This window comes from Gymnogyps californianus, chromosome 2, assembly GCF_018139145.2.
Source record: "Gymnogyps californianus isolate 813 chromosome 2, ASM1813914v2, whole genome shotgun sequence".
Lineage (NCBI taxonomy): Eukaryota > Metazoa > Chordata > Aves > Accipitriformes > Cathartidae > Gymnogyps > Gymnogyps californianus.
The window spans coordinates 167,431,158-167,451,464 of record NC_059472.1 but is presented as its reverse complement, the minus strand read 5'-3'; the positions used below and the strand labels follow the sequence as shown (position 1 = coordinate 167,451,464).

Genomic DNA, 20,307 nt, shown 5'->3' with positions numbered 1-20,307 from the left:
CCATCGCCTCAGCCCCGCCGGTCCCCCCGCCGCCGCCGCCGCCACCCGCCCGGCTCCGGCTCCGGCTCGGAGCCATCCTCCCCCTTCTTCCCCTTCCTCCCACCGCCCTTCCTCAGGCCGCGGCCCCCCCTCCCGCCCCGGGCCTCGACCGCGGGTTCCGGGCCGCGGTCCCGCCACGCACCGCGCGGCCCGAGCTCCCCCCCCGGGCGGAGCGGCGCCGGTCCCGCTCCCCGACACCGACCTCCTCACAACCAACTCTCTGGCGCCGGTCCGCCGCCGCTCGGACTACAACTCCCAAGAGCCTCCGCGATCCGCTTCCGGGGCGCTGCTCGCTGCCGCCGCCACCGTCTCTTCCGCCCCCTCCCCCGGATGTGAAACCTCCCGCTCGCTCCCCCCCCCGGTGAGAGGCACAAGAGTGCGAGGCCGCGCCTGGGCGCGGGGCGGGGCCTGTCGCCATGGCAACGGCTGGCGCCAATGGGCGGCGCGGCCTGCGGGGGCGCCGCCGCCGCCGCCGTTCCCCGCGGTGCGGCCCGGCCCCGCGGTGCGGCCCCGGCCCCTCGGTGGGCCCCGGCCGCTGCCGTCGCCTCTGCGCCCCCCGCCGGCCTCAGCGCCACTGGGCCGCGGCCTTTTGTATCGCCTCCTCCGCCTCATCGCGGTGCCCGGCCCCGAGGGGAGCCGCTGGCGCCTGGCTCCGGGCCGGAGTCCGCAGGCCGGGGCCGGCCCCCACTCGGCTTCCCGAAACTTGAGGCTTGCGGAGAGACACGGGTGTCCGTGGGGCGGCAGGGCCGGGTCGCCCCGTGTGAGTTTCGCCCTCCCTAGCGAGAGACCGGCTGCGGTGCCCGGGCGGGGAGCGGCGCTTGCCACTTCAGGCCCCGGGGCCCAACGCTTGGTTCTGCTGGGCCCGAAGGGCAGGGCGGGCTGCCCCGGGCCGGGGCCGGGTTTACCGGCTGGGTGTACGGCCTGAGGGTGGGGTGCCTTTCCTGCGGGGCTGTGCAGCAGGGAGGAGAGCTGCCCGAGCAGGGGCTGCCAGCACGGATGGGCTCAGAAGCGATAAGCCTGTTCCGGACTGAAGCTCAGGCTCCATCTTTGGGTGAGGCCGTTGCCTGTGCTGGTAGCGGGAAAACGTGGAGCTCTCCCACGGGCGGTCTGATGGCCAGCCTCAGAAACGCTGCGCTGCCTGATTCATGGGAAGCCACGGGCATCATTAATATATCAACATACTGAGCAGCCACCAGCCTTAACAACCATGTTAATATTTAACCAATCTGCTGTATGTATCTATAGGTAGAAACTTACTCCTGATTTTAAATATTCACTTACTGGTTAGAGTTAGGTCTGCTGAATATCCACAGTGCGGGTGCCCTCTGTCCTTCTGGAGCAGGCTTACTACGGACTGAAACTGGACTGGGCTAGTTCCTCCTTCGGTACAGCACAAGGCTCATTGCTGCTGCTCGCTGGAGTAATCCTAACGTGAGCAAAGAGAAGCAGTGTTTGTCCGCTGCGTTACTAAGGCCCTGGTTTGTAATAATCGCCTAATTAAACGCTTGTGTGCAGTTCCAGACACTGCCCAAAGATACCGAGTGCCAACTCATAAAATAGCGTGGAAGTCTTACAGTGGATTTCCTCGCTTTTCGCTGCCGTTAGAAGCCAGAACGGCAGGAGTGTGCAAGGACTTGTTACACTCGGGTTCTCAACAGCCACGAGCCAAAATGTGTCTTTGCTTTCTACGAATCGCAAAATGCAACCCAAGTTGCATGGGTGCAATGGTGAGCTTCGTTAATGGTTAGCAGCAAATGTGTGATGAGGGTAGCTTAATTTATGAGGCAATTGTGCTGTTGATAAAAAAATGAGGAAAAATTAGTTGTAGTCTGGGTGTGCTGATTTGCCGTCGTATTACTGATTCTCTGGCAACATGAACTTGGACAGCAAGGCAAACGTGGGAAAAGCTAGACTTAAAATGATGGAAAATTTTAAAGTCTTAAGTTCTGTCTGGTAATTTAACACTAAACTCAACGTGGTTTTGATATAGGTTTTAGCAATCGCTACCTAACAGCTTATTTGCACGCAGAGTTCTTTGCTTGTTTTTCTGGCCGTTTTTATTCACCGTGATTTTTCATATCATCCACGTATTTATAAAATAAACCTTTCAGAGTACTTATCTCAAGAAAAGCTTTGTTTTGGTGAGACTGAAATGACATTTGAAAATGTTCTTACTACTTAAAAGCTTTCTTCACCGAGAAGCGTTGAGATGCCCGGAATAATTTAAGCTTACTGAATTTCTCAATTTCTTACTGTGGTCTGCAGGCCACAGCTATCTTCACGTCAGTTGTACAAAGGACGTGAGCCAAAACATGATGGAAAGGAAGTCATCTAAGGGTACGAGTGTGTCAAACTGGAATTTCCCCAAAATCTGCCTGCCTGCTCGCAGAACCAGAAGTCTAGGTAAGACAGACTGAAGAATGCATGTGGGATGGGAGGAAGTGGCAAAGAATATAGAAAATTTGCATCTGTAGCAGATGCTTAGAGGTCTCCAGCTACTGCACCTTTATTCAGAAGATGGAGCGTGAAGTCCAGTTATTTCTGTAGACTCTGAAGGCCGAAAGGTTAATGGGTAATCTTCATCCCCCTGTAGCATGTGCAGATAAGAATAAGGACAATAAAAGAAAGTGTTAAGATAAGGGGAGCAATTTATGCCATTATTACGGGCTTAGCTTAAAAAGCCTGCATAATCACCCAAAAGTCATCTATTAGGTAACAAGTAAAGCAATTCGTTTCTGGGGGCTTAGAATGGCAAATTGCTTTAATACAATGACTTTGTAGAGAATATGTCAAGCCATCTCAAGCATGATCATTTAATTATAGTTCTCTACTTGCTTCCTACTGACTACAGTATTTTTACTAGTATTACTTTGTAGTCTCTTTTCCAAGTAACCTAAGAGATGCTGTAAAGGCTGGTTTTAGACAAGATCTAAATACAGTTTATCACTCCTTGTAACTGTAAAATGAAGATTAAAAACCACGGACAGTATTTTGATTTTTCTTTTTTTGTTCCCAAGCTTTGTTTCTCTAATAATCTATTTCTGTTCTGAAAAAAAAAAACCAATTTTTCCAGCAGAACTAACAGAAAACAGTCTCCTGTCTATTGCCCTCTAGTTAAACGAATTGCTGTACAACCATTGCAGCTCCTCTCTGTATTCCTGCCCCATCCGCCACCCGGCATACCTTAGATCTTCATCTAGACACCTAAAAATCCATGTATTTTCCCCAGCCATATCCCCTCAACTGCCCCTCCTCCATTAACCTCTCTTCTGCCCATGTCCCTTCACCGTCAGCTGTACAACAGACAGCAAGTAGTGCAAAACCCATAAAAATCAGTATGTGACTGTTGTGTCCAGGCTGCTCGAGCCTACGGCACCGCATGTGGGAAGGGGGCTGATTTTTACTCCTCATTTCCACAGGAGAACTCGGTATCTCTGCATTTTAAAAATGCTTCTGTTGAGTTTATTTGAAACTAGTTAGCAGGTTTAAAAGTTACCAGAAAAGGGGCCAGGTGGTCAGCACCATCTGAGGGACAGTGTTGCGTTAGGTAAAAAAAGACATCCCCGTTGTCCAACCTTAAATGAGAATAGAGACCTATCCGGTTGATATGTCTCTTTCCCAAATGAAGTTCCTAACAGATCATGAAAATACTGTATTAAAACACACACACAAAAAAAAAAAGATTCTGGTTTTTGAGACTGAAAACTGTTCCGTTTTCAATGAATGCAAGCAATGAAGTCTTGTTGTAATTCTGGTAGAACATCCTTTTTAATTTGATTTTCATTTACCGTCTTTTATTACAACCCAGACATTGTAACTCTCATTCAATGAATTAAATGAGTAGCTGATATTCTTTTTAGGACCTTTTAAGATCTAACACCTTTACAATCCAGTTATGTTAGACTATCTTGCAGGCTTGCTCACACCGTTTTGCGTGTGGTCACTCGGCTCTTTTTTTTTTCCTTGTTGCAGTCCTAAATGTAAAGGGCCTAATACTATGTTAATGTAATTTTATAGAAGCTTATTGTCAGAAGAGCTCAGACTGATTGCTGCTCTTTCTGTCACAATACCTGGAGGATATTGAAAAATATGGAAGCATACAGGAAAGTGTTTCCATTTTAGTTCAAGCTTGCTTAGGCTTTTTCTATATTAAAAGGTTAATAGAGTTTTTGGAAAAGCTGTGAGGATTAACTTGAAAAGTTACTGTGAGTATTTGCTTGGAAGGTCAGCTGTCATTAATGCAATTGTTGAGCTCATCATTGTTACTAGGAAGTCAGGAATCTTGTTTTTTTTCTCCACAGGATGCAACCAACAGCTACTGCAGTGATGTGGAATCTTAAAGGCAAACTGCTGTAGCTTAGTAAAAGTCAAATACAAAGTCATTGAATTTAGCTTAGGGATGACTTACAGAAACCGAATTGTTGAGAAAGTGAGCATAACTACCCCAAGAAGAGGCAGAGAAGCAAGTAAACCAATCTAGCTAAATAGCATGCCTCAAGAGCTCTTTGGACTCAGGCTGAATTATTTCGTATTTGGAAAGGCGAGATTCTACTGAAGCCAATGAACATAGGCTAACAAGCAATGTATAAGAAAAATTCAACTTCTGACATGGAATTTGATGAACAAATCACTGAAGTTGTTAAAAACAAAAAAAAAAAGTATTTTAAAGACACTAGAAGCAGGAAGCCCGTTTTAAAAAAAAAAAAAAAATCACAAATCCAAAAAAGGAAAATCTGTCTGGCCTTGTATACTAGTTGTCATCAACGGAACAACTAAGATCATTTCCTGATCCCCTCTGTTGTGAAGGAGGATGTTGAAATTCCCTGCTGTACCTTTTAAAGCTGCTGGTAATCTGGATAACCTATTAAATGTCAGAAAAGTAGATACTGCAGCAAACTGATAAATTGCTTTTTAAATTAAGTCCAAGAATCGTGAAAGAAAATTGTGCAGTCAAGCTGCTAAAAAAATAGAAAAAGTGCCTCTAATGAAAGCTGTTAGAATGGATCGTCAGCAGATAATACATCATGTCTTAATTTTTTTATATGAAACTCCATGCTTTCATTTCTATTATCTCTTACAGCTCTCATGATGAGGCATGACAGGATGTGGGTAATTCTGGGATAGTAAAAAAGTTACATGGGCCGAGTTCGGCGCTGGTCAAGAAAAAAATGTATGTCTTATGAGGAGCGGCTGAGGGAACTGGGGTGGTTTAGCCTGGAGAGAAGGAGGCTGAGGGGAGACCTCATCGCTCTCTACAGCTACCTGAAAGGAGGTTGTAGCGAGGTGGGGGTCGGTCTCTTCTCCCAAGTAACAAGCGATAGGACGAGAAGAAACGGCCTCAAGTTGTGCCAGGGGAGGTTTAGATTGGATATTCGGAAAAATTTCTTCACCGGAAGGGTTGTCAAGCACTGGCACAGGCTGCCCAGGGCAGTGGTGGAGTCACCATCCCTGGGGGGATGACAAGATGTGTAAATGTGGCACTTAGGGACATGGTTTAGTGGTGGACTTGGCAGTGCTGGGTTAACGGTTGGACTTCATGATCTTAAGGGTCTTTTCCAACCTCAATGATTCTATGATTTCCCCCCAGCCCCCAATATGAAATAGTTATAAAACACCCAGTGATATCTCACTGTATGAAGGAACTTTATAATCTGTTCCCAATTAAACATTAGTATTAGAAATAGAAAAATCTTAATTCCTTGGAAGTAGACTGGCTCATTAAGGATCTTGGAAAAAAGCACCTCCTCTTTACCTTCTTAAATGCTCTTTTTCTTCTGCTTTTTTCATTTTTTGCCTTGTCTCAGGCACCTTTTTGTGGTCTAATATTTGTTAAAATGGGTACAATTTTCCTCTGAATTACATTGGCCTGAAAGTATGACCAGCAATGTCACTATCTCTCCAGCTGCAGCTGTACCGTAAAGTAAACCTTTGGGAAAAGGTTTTGTGTGGGCAAATGAGACAATTGTGAACATTACATTCTTAAATGTTGCTTTTGGCTTACTGCTTTGGCAAAAATATTTAATCAAAGAACATTTTTAGAAACCATGTTCTCAATCTGCTACATCAATATATCAAGCTGACACAAACCCCTAAAAAACACTATAGGGTACAACAGCTAATTCTGTGACCATTTTTCTACAAAACTTCAAATAGAAGTATTACTGTCCCTTCTTTAAATAACATAAAACATCCCACCTTCTGATGAGCACGTGTGGAAGCATTGCTTCTTCAGTCTTAACGTTTCTTCTGGTGGTCTGTGTGCTTTGGGAGCTCTCTGCAACTCCTTTGTGTGGTTTTCAGGTGTTACTCTCTATAGAACAGATTCCTCTCCCAGTACTGTCAGGCTAACCCTGCTTAATTGGTATTCTGCCTCGCAGTGTCATTCTACAGGAAACGATGAAAGGGTCATTCAGGAAGATGTTGGCTAGAAGAGACTAGGGACAGTAGACTGCGATGTATTCCTGAGACATCTACTTGGTTGTGGCTGCTGTCTTAATTTCCCATGCAGGCTCTGCCAGTGGAGGCTTTCCCTGACTCGATCCAAGATCCGCTGACATAAACGGTTGTAGTCTTAGCTTTTTTTGCTTAAGTGAGTTGAGTTTTTCTGTTGCACCCGCTATTCTGAATGACCCATACTGAGAATTCTGCTCTGGAGAGATGGTGGTTTGCGAGCTACCTGCTGTGGAGACCTGGTTCCTCCCTAGCGCGGCCCTCGGAGCCGTGGGTGAGCTGCGAGCGTGGAACGCCTCCTTCCCTCATGCCCAGACAGGATGGAAAGCCCTGAGGGAGTTGGCCGAACGTTGGCTTTCCATTACTTGGGCTAGATTAATCACTGGCTGAGATGCTTTTATAATTGGATTAGCATATAAAATGGGCCGAGGGTGGAGGATGGGCTCCGCGGTGGAAACGGGCCTTGTACTGGACGTGTTCTTTGTTTCGCTCTGCCGGGGACCGCGCCCTGCCGGCGTCCAGCCGGACGGGTCCGGGAGCCGCGGTAGGCCGCGGGGATCGCTGCTGGCGGCAGAGGGCCAGGCCAGGCCAGGCCAGGCCCAGCACGTTCAGCGGCCGGTGCGGCGGCTCCCGCGCCGGGACAAGATGGCCGCCACCTCCCCCACCGAGCTGCTCTCGCCGAGGGGCACCGGCCCCTCCGCCGCCTTATATAGACTCGGAGGGGGGCGGGCTGACGGTTGTGATTGGCTCACCAGCCTGCCCTCCTCACCGCTCCTCCCTCCCCCAGCACGTGCTGGCACTATTTACCCTTTCTGGTTGGTTCCGCGGCGAGCGCGTGCTCCGGCAGCCAATGGGCGATCGGCGTCGCTGCCGGCGGGGGGAAGGAGGGGGATGCCGGGGCCGGTGTGTGCCTGCGCATTGCGGTGGCGCTGAGGCGCGGGCACTGTCCGGCCGGTCCCGGGAGGCGCCCGCACTCCCCCTGAGGCGCGGCGCCGCCTTCCCGCCCTCGGGCCGTATGGCGGCAGCCATGGCTCCCGGGCCGTGCCCGCTGCCTACTGGGCGGGAGGCCGCCGCGCGGGGCCGCCAGGCCACGCTGTGGAGCCGGGCGCGGTGCCTCCGCCGCCGGCTGCGGGCGCTTCAGGCCCGGCAGGTGGAGCGGCACGTCCGGCACCAGTTGGCCGGGCTGGTGCGGTACCTAGGGCGGGCGGGACCCCCCCGCGGCGGCGGCCGCAGTCTGGGGCCCGACCTGCGGCTGCTGGCGGCCAGCGCTACCGCCCGCCTCCGCGCCACGCAGGGCGCCTGCGACTCCGACGCCACCGGCAGCAGCAGCGGCGGCGGCTCCGGGGAGGAGAGCGAGGCGGACGGCGCGGGGCAGCGGCGCCCCGCCGCGGCCTCCCCACAGTGAGTACGGGGGTGCCGCGGCCCTTCCCCGGGGAGGCGCCTCTGAGAGATTTCTTGCGGCGTTTCTGGAGTTGCTTAAGGAGTCTGGCCGCTCAAACGGGCATTTTCGGGTTGTTTAAGTCTAAAGCATCGTTTTAGTAGTGCTTCTTCTGAATAACTTTTTTTTTTTTTGTGGTAAAAGAGCGAGAAAACCTTTTTCTGCGGTCCCCGTTTATCATCTGGCAGCTTCCCCCGAGCTTCGTTCCTTTAAACCTGAAACCGACCCCCGTGTCGCCGGGAAGGGACGGCTCCGGAGCCCCCCGGCCCGGGCTTTGGAGGGGAAGAGGAGCCGGGGGGGGTGTGTGGGGTGTGTAACGCCGGCTGTGAATTTCAGTGCGTGGGGGCAAAGGTGGCTGTGGTCTCCGATCTCCTGTTTCCTCCCGTGAAGGGGACGGCGCTCGGAGCCCCGTGGGGGCGATGGTGCGGGGAGGCGGCTGGAGCGCCGGGGAGAGCGGTAGTGTTGGTCTGAAGGCAGCAAGGATGGGAGATTTAATCTTCTATACACCTCTTCATCTTCCTTGTGAGCTTTTATAGGTTTTTTCTTGAAAACTTGTACAGCAAGTGTTCTTTACCGTATGTGCTTTTATGGTGCTTTCTGTTCTGTGTTGGGTTTGCATATATTAGGTCAGGAATATTTTTAATAAAGAGTTTACCTGCAATAACCTTTGCAGTGCATGCCACCTCGTAGCCTAATGCTGTTACGTCTGTCTTGGTTTAAGGATATGAGTGAGGTCACGTTTGTAGGAAGAAGTGACCTTTTGTTAGACTGCCTGATGTAACTGGGGGGGGAGAATAAGGTTTGGCCCTGGTTTGATAAATAAAGGTAGAATAGGACTGTTTTGTGGTAATGTTAATAGAAAGGAGCTAACCAAATTGGTGTTGGTGGTGGGACAAACAATATGAAGAGAAAGCTTTTACATTTACAAAGGTAAAGGCTTTTCTAAAGCCCAGTGTCTGCACTGGCACTGGTCTCTTGTATTATTCCAAAACCAACTTAAAGTGCTTTTGCAATAGGGGTGGTTTTGAAGTGCACTAGAAAGCAGTACATGTCAGCTTTGATGTGGCAGGGTTGCTGATCTCAGTGGTGGGTGACATGCCTGCGTTTCACAATAAACACGCAGGACTTCCAAAACGATCCGTTTTGTTTTCTGTGTGTGAAGCAGTCAGTAGTCTGAAAACTAGCTATGCTGAGAACAGAGGTCTCTACTGGTTTCTTTTCAGCTTTATATCCAAAAGTAGCACTTGTGTGGTGCATCGAAGAATGCAATTTGATAAGAGAAGCCAGATAACAGCTAGCTGCTGGCGAAAGGGATGGCCCCGCTCTCTGCCGCGGCTCTGCACCCCTGTTCGAGAACAGCCATGCGTCTGGCTCCCAGGTGGAGCGGTTCATGGTGTGAAACTGTCAGCTCTGTAGAAAAATGAGTTTTGTTCTGCCATTTTGTGTCTCTTGAAGCTGGTGTTCATGGGTTTAGGTGTTTGCCAAGAGGAGGAGAGGGGAGCAGGGCTACCTCACGTGGCTACTGCTAGCTCTTGGGAAGACTTAATCGCTTCTTAGGAAAGACCCAAACCAGCAGTGGTTCTGTATGGTAATTTTAAGTTGATTAGCACAGATTGTAAAGCCAGATGATGTTTTATTCCTGCCGTATATATCTGCTGAGCAGTTCAGTGTATGTATCAGATCCTCTAAATAATGTTTGTACCTTGTGGGGTTTCATCTGTGGTCTGAGGTTTGCTGTTTTCTAAAGAGGAGAGAGAGCAGTTAGCTTGAGATGCATATTAAGATTTGGTTGTGTTATAAAGATCCTGGGTTAGTCTTTTTCTAACTGTTTTGTTGAAGTAACTGTTCTCTCCACTCTGAGATGACCTGTTCAGTGGAAACTGATAGTTGGAATGACTGTCTTGGGGGAGGGAAGGAGAGTAAAGCAAGCTGTCTCTTAGACTTACATATTCTGCCATTTCCTACTGTAACATTCTTTATTTGTCTGTCCATGATGAATAAATGTTTTGTACGTTAATTGTCCTCGTTCCACTTCAGAACCTGCAGGTTGTTCAGACGGAAACCTCTAATTCCGTGCGCTCTCTCTTCCCAGTAAACCGTTGCGTTCCTGTCTCCCTGGACTCTCGGAGCTTTCCTGAGCATCAGCAAAGTGGAATTGACCTGATTCTGCCTCCCTCAGCATTTAGAGAGCGACAAGGACAAATGCAATGAAGTGGCAGCCCTTTGGAGAGTAATTCATACAAAGACAGAGGACCCCCAAAAAACTGCAAGGGAGTTTCTTGGAAGCTTTTATCTGCCAGGAGGCCAAGAAGGTGGCAGAGTAGAGGGCATCAGCCAGTGAGTTAAGTCTTTGTATAGTTGTCTTCCTGCTTCCCTCTGTTTATTAAAAAAAAAAAAAAAAAAAAAAAGAATTAAAAAAAAAAATCTCAGAATTGATTACTTGGCAGTCAAAATGGATCAAAAAATTCTTGTGCATAAATCCAAGTGTATTGGGTTTGTGTGGCAAGGTTTTGGTAGCGGGGGGGCTACAGGGGTGGCTTCTGTGAGAAGCTGCCAGAAGCTTCCCCTGTGTCCGATAGAGCCGATGCCAGCCAGCTCCAAGACGGACCCGCCGCTGGCCAAGGCCGAGCCCATCAGTGATGGTGGTAGCGCCTCTGGGATAACAGATTTAAGAAGGGGAAAAAGTTACTGCGCAGCAGCAATTGTGGCTGGAGAGAGGAGTGAGAATATGTGAGAGAAACAACTCTGCGGACACCAAGGTCAGTGAAGAAGGAGGGGGAGGAGGTGCTCCAGGTACCAGAGCCACAGATTCCCCTTGTAGCCCGTGGTGAAGACGATGGTGAGGCAGGCTGTCCCCCTGCAGCCCATGGAGGTTAGTGATGGAGCAGATACCCACCTGCAGCCCGTGGAGGACCCCACACTGGAGCAGGGGGATGCCCAAAGGAGTCTGTGACTCCTGGCAGGACCTGTGGACCCATGGAGAGAGGAGCCCAGGCTGGAGCAGGTTTGCTGGCAGGGCTTGTGACCCCACGGGGGACCCATGCTGGAGCAGTCTGTTCCTGAAGGACTGCACCCCGTGGGAGGGACCCACGCTGGAGCAGTTTGTGAAGAACTGCAGCCCGTGGGAAGGACTCACGTTGGAGAAGTTGGTGGAGGACTGTCTCCATGGGAGGGACCCCACGCTGGAGCAGGGGAAAAGTGTGAGGAGTCCTCCTCTTGAGGAGGAAGGAGCGGCAGAAACAACATGTCATGAACTGACCGAAACCCCCATTCCCCGTCCCCCTGTGCCATTGTGGGAGGAGCAGGTAGAGAATTCAGGAGTAAAGTTAAGCCAAGGAAGAGGGGAGGGATGGGGGGAGGGTGTTTTTAAGATTTGATTTTACTTCTCATTATCCTACTCTGATTTGACTGGTAATAAATGAAATTAATTTTTTCCCCAAGTCGAGTCTGTTTTGCCCGTGACGGTAATGCTGAGTGATCTCTTCATGTCCTTATCTCGACCCATGAGCCTTTTGTTATATTTTCTCTCCCCTGTCCAGCTGAGGAGGGCAGTGATAGAGCGGCTTTGGTGGGCACCTGGTGTCCAGCCAGGGTCAACACACCACACCAAGATAGCAACTTCATAAAATTATGCCTTTCCCAGCATGGCACTGATCCTCTTTATCTTCCTCTGGCTTGTTTGTCCAGATCTTTCATTGCACGCTTAGAAATGTATGGTATTTAGACACATTCTATATTTATTCAGTTTTCTTCCTATTGATTTGCCATGTAGTTTCCCTTGAATGTAACTCAGCTTGGTTTTTATGGGAACTAAAACGTTTCAGAGGGGTGTTGTACATTTATCTTATTTGTAGCAAAGGCACGTTAAGATGAAGTCTTGTTTTCAAGTATTTTTCCTGATTTTTGCCTTAATTCTAGTCTTGCAAAACAGAAAAAAAAAAAACCACTTGCAGAAGAATATTCTAAAAGATACTGATGTTGTTGGATTATTCCCCCAGGAAATACTGGGCTTCTGCTACTGCACTTTGTGTTGTGTTAGGATTGTTTTAAGTTATGTTACAATGTGTCTTCCCCCCAAAAAACCCCCCTGCTTTGTTTGGTGAATGGGACGCTGATGAGCGAATAGGCAGCTGTTCAGTGTTTTCTCTGTGTTTCAGTCAATGGCCTTGCCATATAAACTGCACACTGTTGAAACACGGCTGTGAAGAAACAACTATTTATTAACTAACCTACAGCAAAAGTTGTAACTGCTGTGAGTATTTCTGGGGTAGCTGGTCTTTGTAACAAGCAGCTTCAACCCAAATGGTTAGTTTGAGAGAGCTATCAACACCTACGGCTGTTTTGGAGGTGTTACAGTCCTGTATGTGTTCTTTACTTTTACATGAACTCTTTAATCATAGGTTAGTTGCTTAATCTACAGATCTGTCATCAAACAGCATATCTAAAGGAATGTCATTATTTCCAATTTATAATTTAGTGCAGAAGCAATGAAATACTGACGCTTGGTGCGGGTAGTGGCTTGAAAAATTATAGAATAAGTAGCACGTGATATTCCTGTTTTACTTTTGACTTTGGCTTCAACTTCAAATGTGCTCTCAGCTGCTTTACATCTCTCAGTTGCAAAGGCTTTCAAGTTGAGCTACAGTCTTTTTTTTTTTTTTTTTTTTTGTCATTGGAGCAGTGTAAATCCCAACTGGGATCTGCACAAAGCTTGCCTTTCCGTGTTCCTCTGCGTGTATGCTCATGCAGTCGTTCACAAATCTGCTGTGTCAGATACTTTGGTTACGTTTGGCTGAGTGAAATCTTACTTTAGCTTTTGCATGTTTTCTCTCTCGCACAGAAACAAACTTGCCTGGATATAATTCTGAGGTTAGATTCTGGACCTGTGGAAGGTATCCACGGAAAACGGGCTGTGTAGAGGAGCAGATCAAAATTCTGCTCTTAATTGAAGGCAAGTGGCTGCTAGCAATGACCAGGCAACTGTATGGAAATTGGTGTTGCTTTGGTTTTGGACTAGTTGGTGCTTTTTGCGTGTTGTGCTGGGGAAGGGGCAGCACGGGCATGCAGAGGGAAGCTGGGATTGTGGAAAGGGGAGCGGAGCCTATGGAACAAACCCAACAGAAGCTTGAAAATCAGTTGCAGATTCTTGCTTTTTATTTTATTCTCTCTCTACTTATAGATTCTTTGTGTGATTATATTTCCTTTAATAAACATAAATGTTGGTTTTCTTTGCTTGCTGCATTGTTAGCTAAATTCTAAAAAACAACTCAATAAGATTTGAAGCAGAAAAAAGGTGATTGATAATAGATCATTCTTGCTTAAGTGTTGAATATGCTCCTGTACGTTGATCTCTTTTTCTCGTGTCAGATTATCTGGCAAAATCAATATGTTCTGAAATGGCACAATTTTTTTTCAACTAATCTGTGTTAAATGCTTATTCTCATCTTGATGACTACTGTTAATGCTGTAGTAACTCTCCCAATATTGTGGAAAGCTAGATGTGGATAACTACACCTGGAAATTTCCTACCTTGTGGTAATATACGTAAACTAATGGCAAAAACATGTGAATTTTCTCTTCTGGCTGGAAAGAACCATTGTAATCTTCTGATCTTGACCTCCCTACCACAAGGCAATATTCAAATCATAGAGCTGTGAAATGGTTTGGGTGGGAAGGGACCTTTAAAGGCCATCTAGTCCAATCCCCTTGCAGTGAGCAGGGACATCTTCAACTCGATCAGGTTGCTCAGAGCCCCGGCCAGCCTGACCTGGAATGTTTCCAGGGATGGGGCATCTGCCACCTCTCTGGGCAACCTGTGCCAGTGTCTCACCATCCTCAGCGTAAACAATGTCTTCCTTCTATCTAGTCTGAGTCTGAGATAGACCTTCAGTCTATGAATCTGTAAGGAGCAGATTCAAACCTGTCAAGAACTTGTAGACAGTGATTTAAAGTGAGGATAGGGAAATTCAGGTGTTTCTGAAGTGAAAGCATTTGTCAGATTTGAAAGAATTTATCAGAATTAGGCCTAGAAAATATTTTTCCTTGAAAGAAGAGTACAAATGCTTATGCCTAATATAACTGTGGTCACAGGCTTAGTGTGTTTAAAATCTGGGCATGCCTGATTCTTTATTTTTTTTTCTGTGAAGTTCCTAGGGCAACATCTTTCTGCTTCTGCATTCTCATCCCATGACTAAAGCTTGTGCAGATGAGATTCATCTGGCATACTCAGAAGAGGTATCTTCTACTTATGTTCCCTGAGGCAAGTGATCCCATTTGGTGTCATCAGGTTGTGAGGATTGTGCTACCTACAGTTGTAAGGACATTCAAAACCTTCTAGTGAAAAATGTCAGCAAAGAAGAAAAAAGTATTAATTTCCTCTTTGAATGGTGGTCTACCAGGTTGAGCACTCTTCTGGGCTGTGGGATGCAGAGCTTTCTACGCCTTTGCTTAATCACAAGAAGTTTGACCCATATTCTCATCTCAATTCTTTTAATACTGTTATAGTAATCTGAATATGGCCTGTTTGGGTTTTTATATAGATATACAAAACCTACCTTAAAAAAAACTCCAACCACCTCACACAGTTGCCGATGGAGGTGAACAATTAGTTCTTACATAACCTGAGGCTTATGCAGTTCCTTCCATTTCATCTTGAAACCAATATTTTTAATTTATTAGATCTAGTGAGCTTGAGTCACTGTCAGGAGGAAGAGAGAAAGCTTCCTGGAAAACTACAAGCAAGATAAATGTCTCCTGAAAACTAAAGTCTGATATCCAGGCTCAAGAAGTCAGTTGTGATTACTGCATCCTTGTGAACAGCCTTGTTCGTCAAAATATCTGCAGATGAGGTAGTAATTTCTTTCAGACATTGTTTTAGCTTGTCATCTTTATTCAAAAGATTACTTTTTGCGGATGTTTTCATACCTTGGTAGTGGCAGCAGATATCTCATTTGAGAGAAAGACTATGTGCTTACTGATAGTTTCTCTCTTTTCAGTTAGTAAAAAAATAGCTGGAGGAGAACTGAAAGTAAGAGTCCCTGCAGATAAGAGGTTTCAGAAGGGAGAAGGGAAGGACTGTTCTTGCTTTGTGCATTGCCAGAGAAACCGTTGGAGCTAATTCAGAGCACGGTGACCTGCTCTGCCTGGTCAGGTAAATGTCAGTACCCTGTGGTCTGTCCTGTGAAAGGCTTTAGGGGTATTTGTCTACAAACAAGGTTTTTGTAAGTTTGCTTAAAATTGAACTTGATTTCATGCATTTTCTGTGCCTTTGTGTTGGTGATCTTAGTTTTTCTGCTGTAACCCTGAGTGGATGCCTTCAGGGAGCACTGTCCGTAGCCAAAATGGGGCTGACTTTGTCAGAGCTCTGGTCTAGGAGAGGCAGGGGTGTGTAAGGTGTTGCTGGTTAGATCCACCAATGGTGTGTCTGACAAACGCTATACTGTTAGCAGCTACAATGTCCCATGTTTAAGTCATAAACTCCATTGAACTATATATGCGTAAAATGGGGAAATTTGCTGCCTTGACTTAAAAGTATGAGATAACCGAGCCACTTTATTTGTTTTGGGGTTTCTGTTTTCTTCTCTTGTAATACCCTAGAAATGTACTGCCTGTTAGTCCACTGAAAAATAGATTCTCCTGCATGCTATTAAATAGCAGTTCTGTACAGTGTCGCTTATCATATATGTCAGTTTAATTAAACTCAATTTCCGTGTGACTTATTGAAATTACCTGTGTGTTTGCTACTCTTGCTCTAGGGAAAGAAAGAAAAAAATCTGTTTTGACAGTTATCCAAGCTTTAATTGGTTTGGTACTAAAGTATAGTAATTATTATCAAGGTTGTGGGAAGCTGTGATAGGTCAAAGTACTAATGTGCTTGTTTGTGACAATTGCATAATGGTAATAGTAAATGTAATATAGATTTAGCTAATTATCTGTATGAATGCTCGCACACGTTGACTTGAATTTTTTCAGAATGCTTGGTGTCTGATCTAATTTGTTTTATGGCTTTCCCCAAAAGCAATTTGGTATTAATAATTTGCTATTGTTACAGATAGACTCCTTTTCATATTACAGGCATTTTCTTAATTTTCTGTACAACTAGAATCTGAAAAACACTGACAGTGCAGGAATTTGGGTTTTAAAACTCTAATTGCATCATACTATTTTTGTTTGGGTATTCTGGGGACTTGCCTGGATTTGAGAGATTCAGTAAGGTGCATCTAAAGAATTCCTTTGTGTACTGAATTAGTTGCAGTTAACTCTTCTAGAGCAGTTGGGAAAGATTAACCCATGTCTTAGATATGAACAGAAAATGCAAGTAAAGCTAGTATACTATGCTCTTTAGGAAGAAAAATTAAGGCTGCAAGCTAAGCAGGCAACCTAGTTAGTCGCACATTTACCTCCCTTGTTCTTCCTTTATGTTAAAGTGTAGTCAGCTGACATGTAAAAGGTGAGATGCTTTACCCAGCCCTAAATCATCAAGAGTTACTTGGACGTAGACTATTACAATTGATTATTACAGGTTTTTATATTGCACTATATAACTGGTACATTTAGGAATTCTTAGGCTAAAGTAGCAATTCTGAGGAAGCCTTCAGTTTGCCTTTCATCTTTCTATGGCTCTGTGTTACCAACTGATGCAGTAGTTTTCTCTCAGGCTGAATAACTGCCAGGGCACTAACATCTTCCATTGGCCCTCCCTCTTATCTATAATTTTGTTTAATCAGAGTGGAGTTGGAAGGAGTTCTGGTGGTGCTCCAATTCCAAATGGAATTGTAGCCTGAAAACTCTTTCCTATTACTTAATTTCTTTTTGGACATCTTTAGCTGAGAATTACATTTAAACTTTTTTTACTGGCGACTTTTGAACAGTGCTTGTTTTTATCTGGTAAAGTAGGCACATTCACCTTAATTTCTGAATGTTGCGTTGCCATATTTGAAGACTGAGAGAACAGATTAGATGCTCCAGTGTTTTCAAGCGTTTGAAACAACATGCTCTCACTGTAGTATGGAGCAGAAAAAAAAAACCCCAAACCACCCTGATCTTTGGAAGAGGAAGATGGTAGTATTCAAAAAATGAATTAAATAAAAGGAAATGTCTGCAATAAAACAGATTTCAGGCTGGAAGGTAAACTGTACTTTGAAGGTACAGCATTTGGGTTGATAAGGTCTTTGCATCAGTAAAAGTTGGTCTGTTTTCAGGAGTGCGTATCAGCTAAGCTTCCTGTGGAAAAACCTCATTACAAAGTGTTTGGTCAGTCAAATCGTGGCTTGGTTTCCCTTTGGCGTGAACTTGTCAGTCAGAAGAATCTCAGTCCCTGATGTGCTAACTGGACTCTTTGAAGTTGCTTCGAAGCTGCATCGTTAGCTTGGGGCCCTCTGAGTCCATCTCTCTGCTCACATTGATTCTCAATTGTTTCTAGAAGCTTTAATTTAAAGAAAATCCAAAGTTTTTCTTTGAGAGATCGGATTTTTTCATCTAGTCAATGCTCTGTTCTTAGATTTGATATATTGCTCTAAATAATTCTTTGATGTGTTTCTTTATTAAAATTAGAGTTCTTAAACTGTAGCCACATCTGATCCTATGCAGATACAGTAGACTCCCCACACGGATGAAAAGGAGCCTCTTAAAATTTCCCAAAAGTGGGTTTAGCCCTAATTATTATCTGGTCTTTGTTCTTTAGCCATTATACTGTTGATGTAAAGTAGGTCACACACTTTCTGAAGAGAGAAAAAAAAAAAAACCAACCCACCATGCGGTTGGCAATAGAGGTTTGAGTTGAATTACATCAGATTGTGAAGCGAGTGGTCCTGAGTTAAGAACAGAAAATTAAACTTGAAAATTATTTTTTTATCCCTATTCTTTTGCAGGCAGATTCCTGTCTGCACTAAAAGATTTTTGAAGTTATTGCAAACTGTTGGTGATAGCAAAAGCATATACCAGAGCTTCCACAAACTTCCATTTGTGAAGTGGCGTTTGCATTAGCCATTGTTTCCAACTCTAAAGTGATTGAAGTATTATTGTGTAGCTGTATTTTGCTTATATTACAAGGATTATTTGAATGTGTGCTTCTTTGAATCGCCATAAATTTAGATCAAATGCTAAGTGTATTTAGTATTTGTGAGCTACAAAATCTTTCTTAGACTACTTGCTTACACATAACAAAACTCTGAGAGAGTCCTTAAGCCACAAGGTCGTCTTTGGATTGTAAATTTATTTATGGGTGCAGGTATTGAAAGAGAAGAACACTTTCATGTCATAAGAACGACCTTGCTGTAGGATCCCCCGCAGCCTACAAAGGCATGCGTTGGCCTGTGTTACGTGGTCGTGATGCCAGCTCTCCCCTCCGCAGTGCTGCCACCGAGAATTGCCCACAGCCCTAGGTCACTGAATTCAGAGCTGTGCATTAAAACTCCCCGTTGTGGATCGAGAACGTACTTGCATCAGGTATTTTCCTCTGTGGAAAAGCTCTTGTCAATAAACACCACCCGTGTGCTTCAGTTTGTAGTGATATAGTAGTTTGTGGGTCTGTTTAGTAAGCAGTATAACTGAAATGTAACACTAAAATTATGAAAAACTTGTTATGCAAGGTGATTTTTCTGTTTTAGCAAAAGAAATTAGAAATTCAAACTGGGTCCCAGTAGATGTGGGACCTTATCTGCCTCTTTTCCCCCCCCCCCCATAGGTATAATGCATGTGCCAAGTGTTATAGCGGGTGCCACAGACTCATTTGTCCTGTGTCTGCCACAAAGTCTTAATCACTTTTTAATAGTGAAATTGTTCTTGAATTTGTCAGATTGTTTTTTTTTTTTTTTTTTAGTGTTGAAACTGTTAAATGATAAGCACAAGCAAACTTTGCTTTTCAGACGTTGTCATGCAGAGTGCCAGTGGGCGATGGAGAGAGCAGCCATTATTTGCCGTTGGACGTGGCTGCAGGCTCAAATCTCTGATTTGGAATACCGAATAAGACAGCAGACAGATATCTACAAGCGACTTCGTGCTGCCAAGGTAATTTTAGCCTTCTGTTTTATGACTTGGGAGGTTCTCTGGAAGGTATTAATGGGCTATTTCTTTAGCAGAACGGTCTTTTCTCTGTAGAAATAAGGGTGAGGGGAAAAAGCTTTTGAGTTAGTCCCATACCAGTAGGAGGTGTTACCCTTATCATTGGAGGGCTGTGACTTCTGTCTACTTCACAAAGATTATCGTAAGAGCTTGCTGGGGTGGGGGGAGGTTTTAATTTCATCATTTTGTCCAGGCAGAGCAGCTCATTAATGGAACGGGGCTCCACAGTGGCGTAAGCAACCAAGTTGGTCCTTGCAAGTGTTGGTTTCTAAACTGGCATAGTGCCAGGGTACCATCAGAGGTGCTCGCAGGTACCATTTATGTTTCAAGCCTTGATGCTTGCTGGAAAGTATTATCATTTAAAGCGCCTGGATCTTTAAATCTCAGAACACTGGTGTACACAAGTTTTATGCTTTTCTTCCAGGCCGTGACCTTTTAATGTTTTACTTCAGTATCTGAGAAGCATTATGGTAGAAAATAGATAGGATCAATACTCATTTCTTGACCAGAATGATATTTACTTCTGTGTGACTAGATTTCCTGGAAAAAAATTAAACAAAGCTTTCCATCTTCAAAACTTGAAATGCGTTTTGGGGTTTCCTCTTTTAAGAGCCTCTCAGTCCACTGCAAAAGTCTCTGGAAACACTTGAGTGAATCCTTTCAAGGTGCTTCCGAACTTTTGAAATCACTCTCATGTTCCGATTTGAAATTATTTGAATCTGTTTGGCTTTCAGTGTAAATTGCAAAGCTCATTTCCCTAGACTTTGGAAAAAAAGCAGACTGTGAGGATTTTTACTTGGCTTGAGTGTTTTCCTTCCTCCTGCCCTTTCTCTGGAAGGAAAACAATTTTAATTATTGTCCTCATTGCATATGTGTCTGTTTTCTCTGGATAAATGCACTTTCCTTTTGCTTCAGCTTTTGTAAATTAAGTATGTTGGATGACTTTTTTGATAAATGTAAAACTTCTTATTCCACTGGGGTATAATGTGTCTCTGACAAAGATAAAGAGCAGTGCCCATATAGCTTTACTCCTCATCGACTTTTGTACGTGCTCCTGCAAGGTCTCAGGTGAGGAAAGCCTTAATTTATTGGCATTCTTGGCTAGGATTGCCAATGAGAGGGGCAGTCAGACCTGCTTTGAGTAGAGGCTTAGACTAGATGACCTCCGGGTTTACTTTCTGATCTAAATTGCTCTTTGATTCTACTCTAATGCTATAGAAAATGCCCTAGATTTTCGTAACATTAGTCTCTAATGCAGCACAACAAGATGAAGGAGAATACTAACTTTTCAGATGCTTTGAATCTTTTCTAAGTAACTG

The 20,307-nt window shown here is 45.2% G+C and overlaps 2 protein-coding genes and 1 long non-coding RNA gene across 3 annotated transcripts in view; 2 read left to right on the top strand and 1 right to left on the bottom strand.

The window, feature by feature from the left end:
• Positions 1-1,373, bottom strand: part of DHX30 (DExH-box helicase 30) — a 35,339-nt gene extending 33,966 nt beyond the window's left edge. The window contains exon 1 of the mRNA XM_050891328.1: positions 1,321-1,373. The gene's annotated coding sequence lies outside the window, so the exon portion shown is untranslated. The remainder of the gene's footprint in view (positions 1-1,320) is intronic.
• Positions 713-5,052, top strand: LOC127012896 (uncharacterized). The gene is made up of 3 exons (XR_007766039.1): positions 713-799; positions 2,305-2,442; positions 4,341-5,052. It is a non-coding gene; the product is annotated as an uncharacterized LOC127012896 (long non-coding RNA).
• Positions 5,053-7,504: 2,452 nt separating this feature from the next.
• Positions 7,505-20,307, top strand: part of LOC127012724 (KAT8 regulatory NSL complex subunit 1-like) — a 35,278-nt gene continuing 22,475 nt past the window's right edge. The window contains exons 1-2 of the mRNA XM_050890958.1: positions 7,505-7,890; positions 18,793-18,934. Of these exons, the coding sequence (XP_050746915.1) occupies positions 7,505-7,890; positions 18,793-18,934 (528 nt within the window). The remainder of the gene's footprint in view (positions 7,891-18,792; positions 18,935-20,307) is intronic.